This window comes from Trachypithecus francoisi, unplaced genomic scaffold (assembly GCF_009764315.1).
Source record: "Trachypithecus francoisi isolate TF-2019V2 unplaced genomic scaffold, Tfra_2.0 Lachesis_group4, whole genome shotgun sequence".
Classification (NCBI taxonomy): domain Eukaryota; kingdom Metazoa; phylum Chordata; class Mammalia; order Primates; family Cercopithecidae; genus Trachypithecus; species Trachypithecus francoisi.
This window is the reverse complement of record NW_022681469.1, coordinates 29,577,671-29,590,869: the sequence shown is the minus strand read 5'-3', so window position 1 is coordinate 29,590,869 and position 13,199 is coordinate 29,577,671. Positions and strand designations below refer to the sequence as shown.

Below are 13,199 nucleotides of genomic sequence, written 5' to 3'. Positions count from 1 at the left end.
AAAGGAGATTGCTGGAGAAGGCAGTGGAGGTGGACTCAGCATGTATTTTGCAATGCTTAGCATCTGAATGGTTGTTGAGAGCAGTGGTATGAAATGTAGGCTGTGTAAGGAAATGCTTTGGGGGATGGAAAATATTAAATATTTTATATGTATTATATTGATTTTTTTTTACTTTCTATACTTATGTGTACATTCCTACAATGTTATTTAAAACTATGCATTTATGAGTAAACATACATGTATTTCAGAGTTATACTGTAAATATACCATAAGGCATATATCCATTTTCCATGAGTTATTTATGCAAAGAAAGGACTATGGATAAAATTTTTTTAGCATTATATCAATTTTCCTGTTGGTCATTATTTCTGTAATGGGTTCTTGGGGAGATTAGAATCTCCAGGATGATTTTTCAAACTCACATATCCAGGTATGTTAGTGCCCCTTACTGGAGCACTTGTAGTTTGTTAAAGTTTCCTAAACAATCTTGAAATATTTTTTTTCTCCTTCCTCCTTATCCACTTATTTCACTTGAGAATCATTACTCTCTTTTAGGCTATCCAGATCTATGTCCTTAATCTAGCAGTGATTTATCAAAAACCCACATGATAAGAAAATTATTCTATAATGGTGTTGGTAAAGAAAAGACTAAAATAAAAAAAAAAAATGCCGACAATTGATTGGCTAATGAGGTGGGTGATGCCAGATGCAAGACTGCTGGGCTTGCCACAGGAGCAAGAGAGAGGACATGCGGCCAGGCGCGGTGGCTCACGCCTGTAATCCCAACACTTTGGGAGGCCGAGGCGGGCGGCTCACAAGGTCAGGAGATCGAGACCATCCTGGCTAAGACGGTGAAACCCCGTCTCTGCTAAAAATACAAAAAATTAGCCGGGCGCGTTGGCAGGCGCCTGTAGTCCCCGCTACTCGGGAGGCTGAGACAGGAGAATGGCGTGAACCCGGGAGGCGGAGCTTGCAGTGAGCCAAGATTGCGCCACTGCACTCCAGCCTGGGTGATGAGCAAGACTCCATCTCAAAAAAAAAAAAAAAAAAAGAGAGAGGACATGCATTCCATCTCAAGGCATCTATGAGCCCATGTAGACACCATGAGCAAAACTCACCCTCCCATGTTGAAAAAATTTATAGACAAGAAGTTATCATTGAAATTAAATGGTGGCAGACATGTCCAAGAATACTGTGGGAATTTGATCCCTTTATGAATCTTGTGATAGATGAGTGTGTGGAGATGGCAACCAGTGGGCAACAGAACAATATTGGAATAGTGGTAATACAATGAAATAATATCATGTTAGAAACCTTGGAACAAGTATAAATGATGGCTATTCAGCATAGAAATCCATCTCCCCTCTCCAAAGAGCCTGTTTTACTATGATGTAAAAATTAGGTCATGTACATTTTTATATCGGACTTTTTTTTTTTTTTTGAGACAGAGTCTCGCTCTGTTGCCAGGCTGGAGTGCAGTGGCGCGGTCTTGGCTCACTGCAACCTCCACCTCCTGGGTTCAAGCAATTCTCCTGCCTCAGCTTCCCAAGTAACTGGGATTACAGGCACTCGCCACCACACCCGGCTAATTTTTGTATTTTTAGTAGAGATGGGGTTTCACCATGTTGGCCAGGCTGGTCTTGAACTCCTGACCTTGTGATCCACCCACCTCGGCCTCCCAAAGTGCTGGGAAAATTACGAAATACGAAAATTAGCTGGGTGTGGTGGCGGGCATCTGTAATCCCAGTTACTTGGGAGGCTGAGGCAGGAGAATCACTTGAACCTGGGAGGCAGAGGTTGCAGTGAACAGAGATCGCGCCACTGCATTCCAACCTGGGCAACAGGAGCGACACTCTGTCTCACAAAAAAAAAAAAAAAAAATTGTTAGATAAACTTGTAATAGTCAAAAAAAAGAAAGTTTCAAATAAAAATAGGATTTCATTTTCAGTTATGTGAACCATAATAGAGAAATGAATCAAAAGAATCATTTGTCAAGTAATAGTTATTACCATGAATTTGACATCAGTTAAGTATTAAGACCTAGCTTTTTTTTTTTTTTTTTTTTTTTTTTAGACAGAGCCTCACCCTGTCACCCAGGCTAGAGTGCAGTGGTGTGATCTTGGCTCACTGCAACCTACCCTCCGGGCTCAAGTGATCCTCCCACCTCAGCCTCCCGAGTAGCTGGGACTAGAGGCACATGTCACCACGCCTGGCTAATTTTTTATATTTTTTGTAGAGACAAGGTCTTACTATATTGCCCAGGCAATTTTTAAACTTTTTGTAGAAACAAAGTGTCACTATGTTGCCCAGGCTTGTTTCAAATCCCTGGTCTCAAGCAATCCTCCTGCCTTGACGTCCCAAAGTGCTGGGATTACAGGTGCGAGCCACCATGCCTGGCCAGCATACTTTTTTTAATAGTTTCAAATAAATGCAGGGCTAACATGGCCAGGAAAGCCTGAAGCACAAAGCAGAGAAATAGACTAGGTAGTATGGAAAAGACAAACAAACCTGGCTTTGCCACTTATAATTATAAGGGATCTTGAGCAGGTTTCCTGTAGGCTATAGAAATTTCATCTATAAGGAAGGAAAGTTGGGTCATTAGACAAGCATCCAACTTTCCTTGGACTATAAAATTCCCCTAGATTCATTATAAAATAACCAAGTTAATATTAATAATTTTGATTTATCAGTGCAGAGCTCATTTGTCACATAGGGACTTCAGTAAGCTGTTGAGGAGGTTTGAGATATAGTATCAGATCTCACCCTTAGTAGCCCTTCTTTAAAAGTTCAAACTGATCATAGCCTGACTAGATTCAGTCAAATGCTTCCATTTAAAGAAGGAAACCTCACTGTTTTTTGTTCTTGTTTTTCCTGGGAACGATTATTTTCTTCTGGTTTGAAGTACAAATTATGGTAGGACCGAAGAATGTGCTTTTCCACCACTGAGTCTTCAAGAAGTTCGGAAAGCAGGGGATCCAACTAAATTTCCTCTGAATTGCCTTCTGTGTGCAGGATTCCAGAAGTGCAGCTAGAAGGTGAACAGTAAACAAAGAGTCTTCAAATTGACTGAGTACTGGTGATTGGGTGCTTATCATGTGACCTTGGGCAAGCCCCTTCCCCTTTCTGGGCCCCAGTTTTTGTTTCTGTGGATGACAGAATTGGGACTAGAGCAACTACATTCCTTCTGGTGCTCACATTCTAACCAATATGATTTCCTCAATCCAAAAGGAAGAAATGCTCCATTCGTCCCTTAATCATCTGAATTAATTAGCTACATAATTGGCATAGCCTAGATTTTAATTTGGCTTGGCTCACTCACCTGGGTGATGGATGGATATTTGAGAATACAGCCCTCATAGTGCCCTGGAGATACTCTGAAAGGGTGGGATGTAGTCCTTGAACTGAATCTTTAGACCTAAGGCATACTGCAAACAAATATTCGTGAGAGTAGGTTGTGAGTATGTTTTCTTTTTAACTTTAGTTAATACAAAGGAAGTAAAGGTCTTGCTTTGGCTAGTATGAAGTACCAGGAACAAGAGAATGTGACATGTGCTGCTGTTCACAAATGATATCTCCTCATAGAGGCTTCCATTTTAATATGCTGGGTCTTGAAAAAAAAAAAAAAAGAGAAAGGTGACCTGCCTTAAATGAATATAAACATGAAGAAAAACTCTCAAGTTTGGCAAATATGAACAGGTACCTGTGGAACCGAAGACCTGTTGGGAAAAAGTTATCTGTTGGGTTGGAACAGGCACAGGCTAGAGCAGTGCTGCAGGTAGAGCCTGCTGCAAGCAAGGGAGACAGAACAAGCTAGGGTTTGGTGGCCATCCTGAGAGAGCCACTGACCAGTGTGTGTGCTTTCAGTGCCAGCTCCTGGCAACATCTGATGTGAGAAGTGGAGCTAGTTACAGTTGTCTGGGGAAGTAGTATCAGAAGGAAAAGAGAGTTGGCACATGCCTATAGTCCCAGTTACTTGGGAAGCTGAAGTGGGAGGATGATGAGTTTGAGCCCAGCCCGGGCAAAATAGTAAGACCCAGCCAGGTGCAGTGGCTCACACCTGTAGTCCCAGCACTTTGGGAGGCCAAGGTGGGCAGATCACCTGAGAGTCTGGAGTTTGAGACCAGCCTGGCCAACATGGTGAAACCCTGTCTGTACTAAAAATAGAAAAATTGGCTGGGCATGGTGGCATGTGCCTGTAATCCCAGCTACTTGAGGGGCTTATGCAGGAGAATAGCTTGAACCCGGGAGACGGAAGTTGCAGTGAGCCAAGGATAGCGCCACTGCACTCCAGCCTGGACAACAGAGTGAGACTCTGTCTCAAAAAAAAATAGTGAGACCCTGCCTCAAACAAAAAAAAAAAAAAAAAAAGAAAGAAAGAAAAAAGGAGGAGGAAAGGAGAGCAAGGCCATGGGCAGCTGAGACTATCTTCAGAGAGGGAACTTGGGTTCCTTTCCTGGAATTCTTGAGACTGAGCCCTAAGGAAAAGGCAACAGCCACAGATGGCTTACCCTTACTCAAAACTTCACTTTTTTTTTTTTTGAGATGGCGTCTCACTCTGTCACCAGGCTGGAGTGCAGTGGCGCAATCTTGGTTCACTGCAACCTCTGCCTCCTGGGTTCAAGTGATTCTCCTGCCTCAGCCTCCCAAGTAGCTGGGACTATAGGTGTGCGCCACCATGCCCTACAAATTTTTGTATTTTTAGTACAGATGGGGTTTCACCATGTTGGCCGGGATGGTCTCTATCTGACCTTGTGATCCGTCCGCCTTGGCCTCTCAAAGTGCTGGAATTACAAGTGTTAGCCACTGCACCCAGTCCAAAACTTCACTTTTAAAACTACTTGGTGGAGCACGGTGGCTCACACCTGTAATCCCAGCACTTTGGGAGGCTGAGGCAGGTGAATCACTTAAGGCCAGGAGTTCGAGACCAGCCTGGCCAGCATGGTGAAACCCCATCTCTCCTAATACAAAAATTAGGGCGTGGTGGTGCACATCTATAATCCCAGCTACTCAGGAGGCTGAGGCACGAGAATCACTTGAACCAGGTGGCGGAGGTTGTAGTGAGCTGTGGTGGCACCACTGCCCTCCAACCTGAGTGACACAGCAAGAGTCTGACTCAAAACAAAGAAAGAAAACTTTACTTGATTAATCACCAGTCCATTTCTTTTTGGGATTTAAATATGGACCCTCCCTCAGAGCATCTCTGCTAGGGAATTTAGCAAAGTTGTTTGGATTACAGTCACACATCCCAAATGCCAAATGTTATAAGTCTAAGATTATTCATTGCAGCATTGTTTATAATAATGAAAAATTGGGGTCCAGGCATGTGGTAGCTCATGCCTGTAATCCCAGCACTTTGGGAGGCCAAGGCGGGTGGATCACTTGAGGCCAGGAGTTCAAGACCAGCTTGGCCAACATGGAGAAACTCCATCTCTACTAAAAATACAAAAATTAGCTGGGTGTGGTGGCCTATGCCTGTAATCCCAGCTACTTGGGAGGTTGAGACAGGAGAATAGCTCGAACCCAGAAAGTGGAGGTTGCAGTGAGCCGAGATTGATCCACTGTATTCCAGCCTGGGCAACAGAGCTAGACTCTGTCTCAAAAAAAAAAAAAAAAAAAAAAAGACCAGGCGCAATAGCTCAAGCCTGTAATCTCAACACTTTGGGAGACCAAGGCAGGCAGATCACCCTAGGTCAGGAGTTCAAGACCAGCCTGGCCAACATGGTAAAACCCCATCTCTACTAAAAATAGAAAAATTAGCTAGGCGTGGTGGCAGGCATCTGTAGTCCCAGCTACTTGGGAGGCTGAGGCAGGAGAATTGCTTGAACCCGGGGGGCAGAGGTTGCGGTGAGCCGAGATGACACCACTGCACTCAAGCCTGGGCAACAGCGTCAGACTCTGTCTCAGAAAAGGAAAAATTGAAAGATTGGTAATAACCTAAATGCCTACTAATATAGGGCCAACTGGTTAAATAAATTATGGTACATACTTGCAATACAATATTAGGTAACCATTAAAAAGAATGAGGCAGTTCTTTTCAACTGGAGAAAGTCCACGTAAATCACGGAATTATAGAATGCTCAGAGCTGAAGTGATCTTAAAGATTAGCTAGTTCAACCTCCTACAAGAAACAAGGAAAATGATTTACCTAAGATCATACAGTCAGGGATGAGGCCATAATCCAGGTATTCTGGTATCTATTCCAATGCTGCTTCTACAAGGGGATGCCTTCTCTCCCATATTATTCTTTGAGATACTGAGGAATGCAAGGCTTTTTATGCCTCTACCATATTGAATATCAGGATAAAGGAAGCTCACAGTGGAAATACACTTGCTTATCCCATATGTTTTGTGTTTCCCTTGTGTCTTAAAAATTTAAAACTCTGGCCAGGCGCGGTAACTCACGCCTATAATCCCAGCACTTTGAGAGGCTGTGGCAGGCGGATTACCTGAGGTTGGGAGTTTGAGACCATCCCGACCAACATGGAGAAGCCCCATCTCTACCAAAAATACAAAATTAGCTAGGCGTGATGGTGCATGCCTATAATCCCAGTTACTCAGGAGGCTGAGGCAGAAGAATCACTTGAACCCAGGAAGCAGAGTTTGCGGTGAGCCAAGATCGCCCCATTGCACTCCAGTCTGGGCAACAAAAGCAAAACTCTCTCTCAAAAAAAAAAAAAAAAAATTGAAAGTCTGCCTGTCTCTCCTAACCACACAAGATATAATGTCTGTAGAACTTGGTCTATTTGGGGCAGGCCAGACTAGCTGATGCACTAGAGCAGAAAGTCCCATAAAAGTTTTCCCTAGAAGCAGACAGATGGTTCTCCTGGGACAATGTTGAACATTTACTATAGGATGGAGAATATTATTTATAAATAATATTTCTGTTTTTTGAGATGGAGTTTCTCTCTTGTTGCCCAGGCTGGAGTACAATGGCGTGGTCTCAGCTCACTGCAACCTCTGCCTCCTGGGTTCAAGTGATTCTCCTGCCTCAGCCTCCAAAGTAGCTGTGATTACAGGTGCCTGCCACCATGCCCAGCTATTTTTTTTATTTTTTTAGTAGAAATGAAGTTTCACCATGTTGGCCAAGCTGGTCTCGAACTCCTGAACTCAGGTCTCGATCTGCCTGCCTCGGCCTCCCAAAGTGCTGGGATTACCTGATCTATAAATAATATTTCTGACCTATAAATAATATTTCTAAATAAGAAATTTCCCTGAAACTTTTTGGCTCTCGGTATTAGGTATTAGGAAAGCCTAATACTCTCAAAAACCTCAGATGTTCATTCTACATTAGCTATATGCCTGCGTTGCTTCAAATTAATTTGAAGGAGGAGGAGGTAATTTTCCATTCACCAGACAGCAGCTCACTTCTACATGTCGTCTACTCCTACATTCTCCTACCACATTGTGGATGTGAGGAATTTCCAAGATGTTAGTTTGGCTGTCATGTGTGCTCATTGATTTATATAGCTTCTGACACCAGTATGTATGTATTTGCAAGCCCCAAATTCACATAAGGACTCATATTTTTATTTCTGAAAAATGTTTCTATGAGTAGATACCTGCTTTTAATCTGACATCCATCTGTTGTCTCTGGTTAGGTGTTCACAAACTATCAAAAAATATATAAGAAAAATACCTGATTAGAATAAACTATCTGCCATTTTTCCTTCCATGCTGAAGAATTAAGCATCTGACTGTAATATGGTTTGATAAGGGAGGGTTGAGGTTGATTTAAAAAAAATTCAACTATAATAGATATCAGAGCCATCCAACATTGTTTAAAATCTACGAGAATTAGACCTAATCCTAACAATTACAAACATAGTTTATATAAGCGCAAAGTACCTGTATATAGGGGTAAAATTCTCTCATCTCTTTTCTGATCCTAGAGCAATAAGCTACACAAGAAAACTTGCTTGAATCAGGTTCCTGTGTTCATGTATCATCTTTCTAACCAACGCATGCTGTAGATAGAGTCTTCCAGGATTGGCAGCTGAGGGGGTTTTCAAACCGTGGGCTTTGGAGACCTCAGTGTGTTAAGAAACAGGAAGGTGAGGAGGTATTATTTCATACAGGAAGGCCTCACCTAAACTGACCAACATTGACTTCCAGGCTTCTGTGGGAATTAAAGCCTTGTAGGTATTAAGATAATGATGGATGTTCCCTATTTTAGGAAGCTGGAGACAACAGCCAGTTCTGCTGGAGGAACCTCTTTTCCTGCATCAACCTCCTGAGGCTGCTCAATAAACTGACCAAATGGAAACATTCCCGGACCATGGTGAGTGTGGTTTTACATCATGGAGTTGTCCATCTGACTGAATTTTTAAAAGATCACTAGTAAATATTTGTGTGCTGCCTGGTTTGTGATCTCCGTATATAGACACTGAATGCTGCATGAGATTTAGCATCTCATAATTCTGGGCACTTATTCTATATTAGATGATTACTTATCAGTCCATTTCTTTTCAGGGGTCCAAATCTCAGACCCTCCCTCAGGGCAACTCTAGCAGGGAAACTAGCAATGTTGTTTGGATTACATACATTCCCAAATGATACAAGTGCAAGGTTTATCATTGCAACATTGTTTATAATAATGAAAGCTTGGCTGGGCGCGGTGGCTCATGCCTATAATCCCAGCACTTTGGGAGGAAGAGGCAGGCAGATAACAAGGTCAGGAGTTCGAGACCAGCCTGACCAACATAGGGAAACCCCATCTCTACTAAAAATACAAAAATTAGCCGGGAATGGTGGCAGGCACCTGTAATTCCAGCTACTCAGGAGGCTGAGGCAGGAGAATCGCTTGAACCTGGGAGGCAGAGGTTGCAGTGAGCCGAGATCTCACTCAGCTCTGCACTCCAGCCTGGGCGACAGAGCGAGACTCTGTCTCAAAAAAATAATAATAATAGTGAAAGCTTGGAAACAAGCTAAATGCTCATTAAGCAAGACCAACTGGTTAAATAAATGATGGTACGTCCTTATAATAGAATATTATGCAATCATTAAAAAGAATGAGCAGCCAGGCTCAGAGGTGCATGCCTGTAATCCCAGCACTTTGGGAGGATGAGGCAGGAGGATTGCTTGAGCCCAAGAGTTTGAGACCAGCCTGGGCAACATGATAAGACCCCATCTCTATTTAAAAAAAAAAAGTAAAAGAATGAGGCAGTTCTATAGTGATATGGAATGATTTTCAAAATATATTCAATAAAAAACAGGTAAAGAACAGTGTGGCAGGATATGTAGTTGGCTACCATTTGTGTTAAAAAACAGAAGTAGGCTGGCTGTGATGGCCCATGCCTGTAATCCCAGGACTGTGAAAGGATCACTTGAGGTCAGGAGTTTGAGACCAACCTGACCAACATGATGAAACCCCATCTCTACTAAAATTAGCTGGGTGTGGTGGCGGGCGCCTGTACTCAGGGGAGGCTGAGACAGGAGAATCGCTTGAACCCAGGAGGCGGAGTTTGCAGTGAACCGAGATTGCACCACTGCACTCCAGCCTGGGCAACAGAGTGAGACTCCATCTTCAAAACAAAACAAAACAAAAAAATATAAGTAATGTATGCATACATAGAAGTATCTCCAGAAAATAAACAAAAAACTGTGACAGTGGAATTGATATGTGTGGCTGACAAAATTTCTTTTCATTTTATGCCATATGCTTTGAATATTGAAAACTTTTTTTTTTTTTTTTTTTTTTTTTTGAGACAGAGTCTCGCTCTGTCGCCCCGGCTGGAGTGCAGTGGCTGGATCTCAGCTCACTGCAAGCTCCGCCTCCCGGTTTACGCCATTCTCCTGCCTCAGCCTCCCGAGTAGCTGGGACTACAGGCGCCCGCCACCTCGCCCGGCTAGTTTTTTTTTGTATTTTTAGTAGAGACGGGGTTTCACCATGTTAGCCAGGATGGTCTCGATCTTCTGACCTCGTGATCCGCCCGTCTCAGCCTCCCAAAGTGTTGGGATTACAGGCTTGAGCCACCGCGCCCGGCCGAAAACTTTTAATAATAAAATATGAATGGAATAGTTCTCTCTATCTATCTATATATATATAATTTTATTTTTTTGAGACAGAGTCTCGCTCTGTCACCCAGGCTATAGTACAGTGGCATGATCTCAGCTCACTGCAACCTCCGCCACCTGGGTTAAAGCAATTCACGTGCCTCAGCCTCCTTGGTAGCTGGGATTACAGGCCCACACCACCACGCCTAGCTAATTTTTGTATTTTCAGTAGAGATGGGGTTTCATCATGTTGGCCAGGGTGGTGGGTGATCCACTGGCTTCAGCCTCCCAAAGTGCTGGAATGACAGACATGAGCCACCTTGCCCAGCCTCCCTATATATTCTTGAAGATTAGATCTAGTTAGAGCCTGGACCATAGAACCCTGAAAGCTCCCCAGGGATTTCTGAGGCTAGCTAGGTTTGGTTTAATTTGTCTGTTAAGTGGAAATTCCAAGAAACGTTAGATGTTTACCCCACCCCTCTTTCAATGAACAGATGCTGGTAGTGTTTAAATCGGCACCAATCTTAAAGCGGGCCCTCAAGGTCAAACAGGCCATGCTGCAACTTTATGTCCTAAAGCTGCTAAAGATACAGACCAAGTACCTGGGGCGCCAATGGAGGAAAAGCAACATGAAAACCATGTCAGCCATTTACCAGAAAGTGCGTCACCGCATGAACGATGACTGGGCTTACGGGAATGGTGAGTCTTCCCAAAGCTCTTGACTTCCTGGAGTTTCCTGGGGTTTAGACAAAACTAAATAAATATTTATCACTCCTCTTTTGGCATGAATTGTTGCATATTTTAGATGAAAAAGTATGTGATTATAGGTCAGGCATTAATACACCAAACTTTAAGGTTATGCCTCAAATTCTAATATGTACCCTTGTCCTATGTAAACTACAAAAATCCATTTTATAAAACAAGTAAATTGAAAGATAATTGCCTTTCCAAAACATTATTTTAAATGACAGCTTTCTCCAAAAGATTTTTTAAATTAAAACAACTTGGGCCAGGCGCGGTGGCTCAAGCCTGTAATCCCAGCACTTTGGGAGGCCGAGACGGGCGGATCACGAGGTCAGGAGATCGAGACCATCCTGGCTAACACGGTGAAACCCCGTCTCTAATAAAAAATACAAAAAACTAGCCGGGCGAGGTGGCGGGCGCCTGTAGTCCCAGCTACTCAGGAGGCTGAGACAGGAGAATGGCGTGAACCCGGGAGGCGGAGCTTGCAGTGAGCTGAGATCCGGCCATTGCACTCCAGCCCAGGCAACAGAGCAAGACTCCGTCTCAAAAAAATATATATATAAATAAAACAACTTGTTATTATTACAAAGCAGTTAGGAAAGAAAAAAGATAGAAAATATAAGCAAACAAACATTTTACTATATTATATATTTTTTTATTTTTTATCTTTTATTTTTTGAGACGGAGTCTTGCTCTGTCACCCAGGCTGGAGTGCAGTGGCCAGATCTCAGCTCACTGCAAGCTCCGCCTCCCGGGTTTACACCATTCTCCTGCCTCAGCCTCCCGAGTAGCTGGGACTACAGGCGCCCACCACCTCGCCCGGCTAGTTTTTTGTATTTTTTTTTTAGTAGAGACGGGGTTTCACCATGTTAGCCAGGATGGTCTTGATCTCCTGACCTCATGATCTGCCCGTCTCGGCCTCCCAGAGTGCTGGGATTACAGGCTTGAGCCACCGTGCCCGGCCCTACTATATTATATTTATGCCATATTTGTACTATCCAGAAATTGCCACCATTAACATCTTATTGTATATTCCTCCAGATCTTTTTCTATACATATATATGCATATTTTATTAAAATGAAAGCAAGTTATGTATGCTATTTTGTAATTTTCTCTTTTAACATCATCTCTACCTTTTCATGTCAGTACATTTTCATTTCATCTAATGAAGTTCATATTCACAATTTTCTAGTTGTCTCAAAATGTACTTTATAGCGACTTTTCCAAGTCAGAATCCAATCTAGGACCACAGGTTACATGTGGTTGTTATATATATGTTAATTATTTTTGTTTTCTGGTTTGTTTTTTTTTTTTGAGACAGAGTCCAGCTCTGTCGCCCAGGCTGGAAAGCAGTGGCATGATAATGGCTCACTGCAGCCCCGACTTCCTGGGCTCAAGTGATCTTCCCAGCTGCCAAGTAGCTGGGACTACAGATGCATACCACCACCACACCCAGCTAATTTTTAAATTTTTTTTGTAGAGATGGCGTCTCTCCCTGTGTTGCCCAGGCTGGTCTTGAACTCCTGGACTCAAGGGATCCTCCTGCCCTGGCCTCCCAAAGTGCTGGGATTACAAGCGTAAGCCACCATGCTTGGCCTCTAGCAGTCTCCCCACACCCACCATTAATGCTAACTAATTGAAGAACTAGGCCAGTTGTCCTGCAAAAGGATTTGTCTGTTTTCTTCTTTGTGGTGTTATCTGCTTTATTCCTCTATCTATGGTATTACCTGTAAACTTGAAGTTAAATCTAAAGGTTTGATGAATTCAGTTTAAACCTTTTTGGCTGAAGTATGTTCTAGGTAATCTTGGGAACTGTACATTGCCTCACCTCAGAAGGCAAGATATTTGGTTGAACTACCAGAACTTGTAAGATTGATCAGAGTTTGGAAAAATTTATTTTGGAGAGCTTTTTTATTGTTTTGTATTTGACCATTATTTCCATAATTGTATTTGAGAATTTTTGGTAATGACTTGTCTTTGCTGGGTTTGTAACCTGCTTGAAGTTTAAAGGATGATGCAGTAAAGAGTTCAGATAACTCTACTTACTTACCTGGCAGGGAAAATACCATGATCATGAAGGTGGTTTTCCCAGGACAAGGCTTATCCATTTTACTCCAGATATGCTGACCCCTGCTATTCCCCCAAATGTGGGAAACTCAACTGCATAATTTGTGGTAGTGAGGGACTGTCTTTTCACTAAAAAAGGGTTTACAGAACTAAAGGAAACATATGATAGGCACATAACAAGCCAGGATGCAACTTCTGCTATAAGACATAAAGCACAATTATTTATTAAATTCTTGTACGTTTTTAAAACATAAAAATGTTTTATCCTGCAAATGGCGCATCTGTTGTTGCTGCCCTTATGAGCCCAAACTCACACTACACTTCCTTATGATAAACCCTTGCATGTAGGACATGAGAGATCTAGGAGATTTGTATCTTTAGCCCTGAAATAAGT

The 13,199-nt window shown here is 42.7% G+C and overlaps 1 protein-coding gene, 1 long non-coding RNA gene and 2 pseudogenes across 3 annotated transcripts in view; 3 read left to right on the top strand and 1 right to left on the bottom strand.

Annotated features, from left to right (window-relative positions):
* Positions 1-13,199, top strand: part of STRIP2 (striatin interacting protein 2) — a 58,342-nt gene that overhangs the window by 41,713 nt on the left and 3,430 nt on the right. The window contains exons 19-20 of the mRNA XM_033193003.1: positions 8,174-8,278; positions 10,488-10,692. Coding sequence (XP_033048894.1) covers positions 8,174-8,278; positions 10,488-10,692 — 310 coding nt within the window. The remainder of the gene's footprint in view (positions 1-8,173; positions 8,279-10,487; positions 10,693-13,199) is intronic.
* LOC117072643 lies at positions 1,104-1,330 on the top strand (annotated as a pseudogene).
* The window catches only part of LOC117072645, a 30,707-nt gene continuing 20,444 nt past the window's right edge, over positions 2,937-13,199 (bottom strand). The window contains exons 3-5 of one of the 2 annotated variants that reach the window (XR_004432890.1): positions 7,560-7,609; positions 3,320-3,425; positions 2,937-3,028 (exon numbers count right to left, since the gene is read on the bottom strand). This is a non-coding gene — a long non-coding RNA (uncharacterized LOC117072645). The remainder of the gene's footprint in view (positions 3,029-3,319; positions 3,426-7,559; positions 7,610-13,199) is intronic. The other variant, XR_004432891.1, reaches the window with a different exon arrangement.
* On the top strand, positions 12,781-12,933 carry LOC117073923 (annotated as a pseudogene).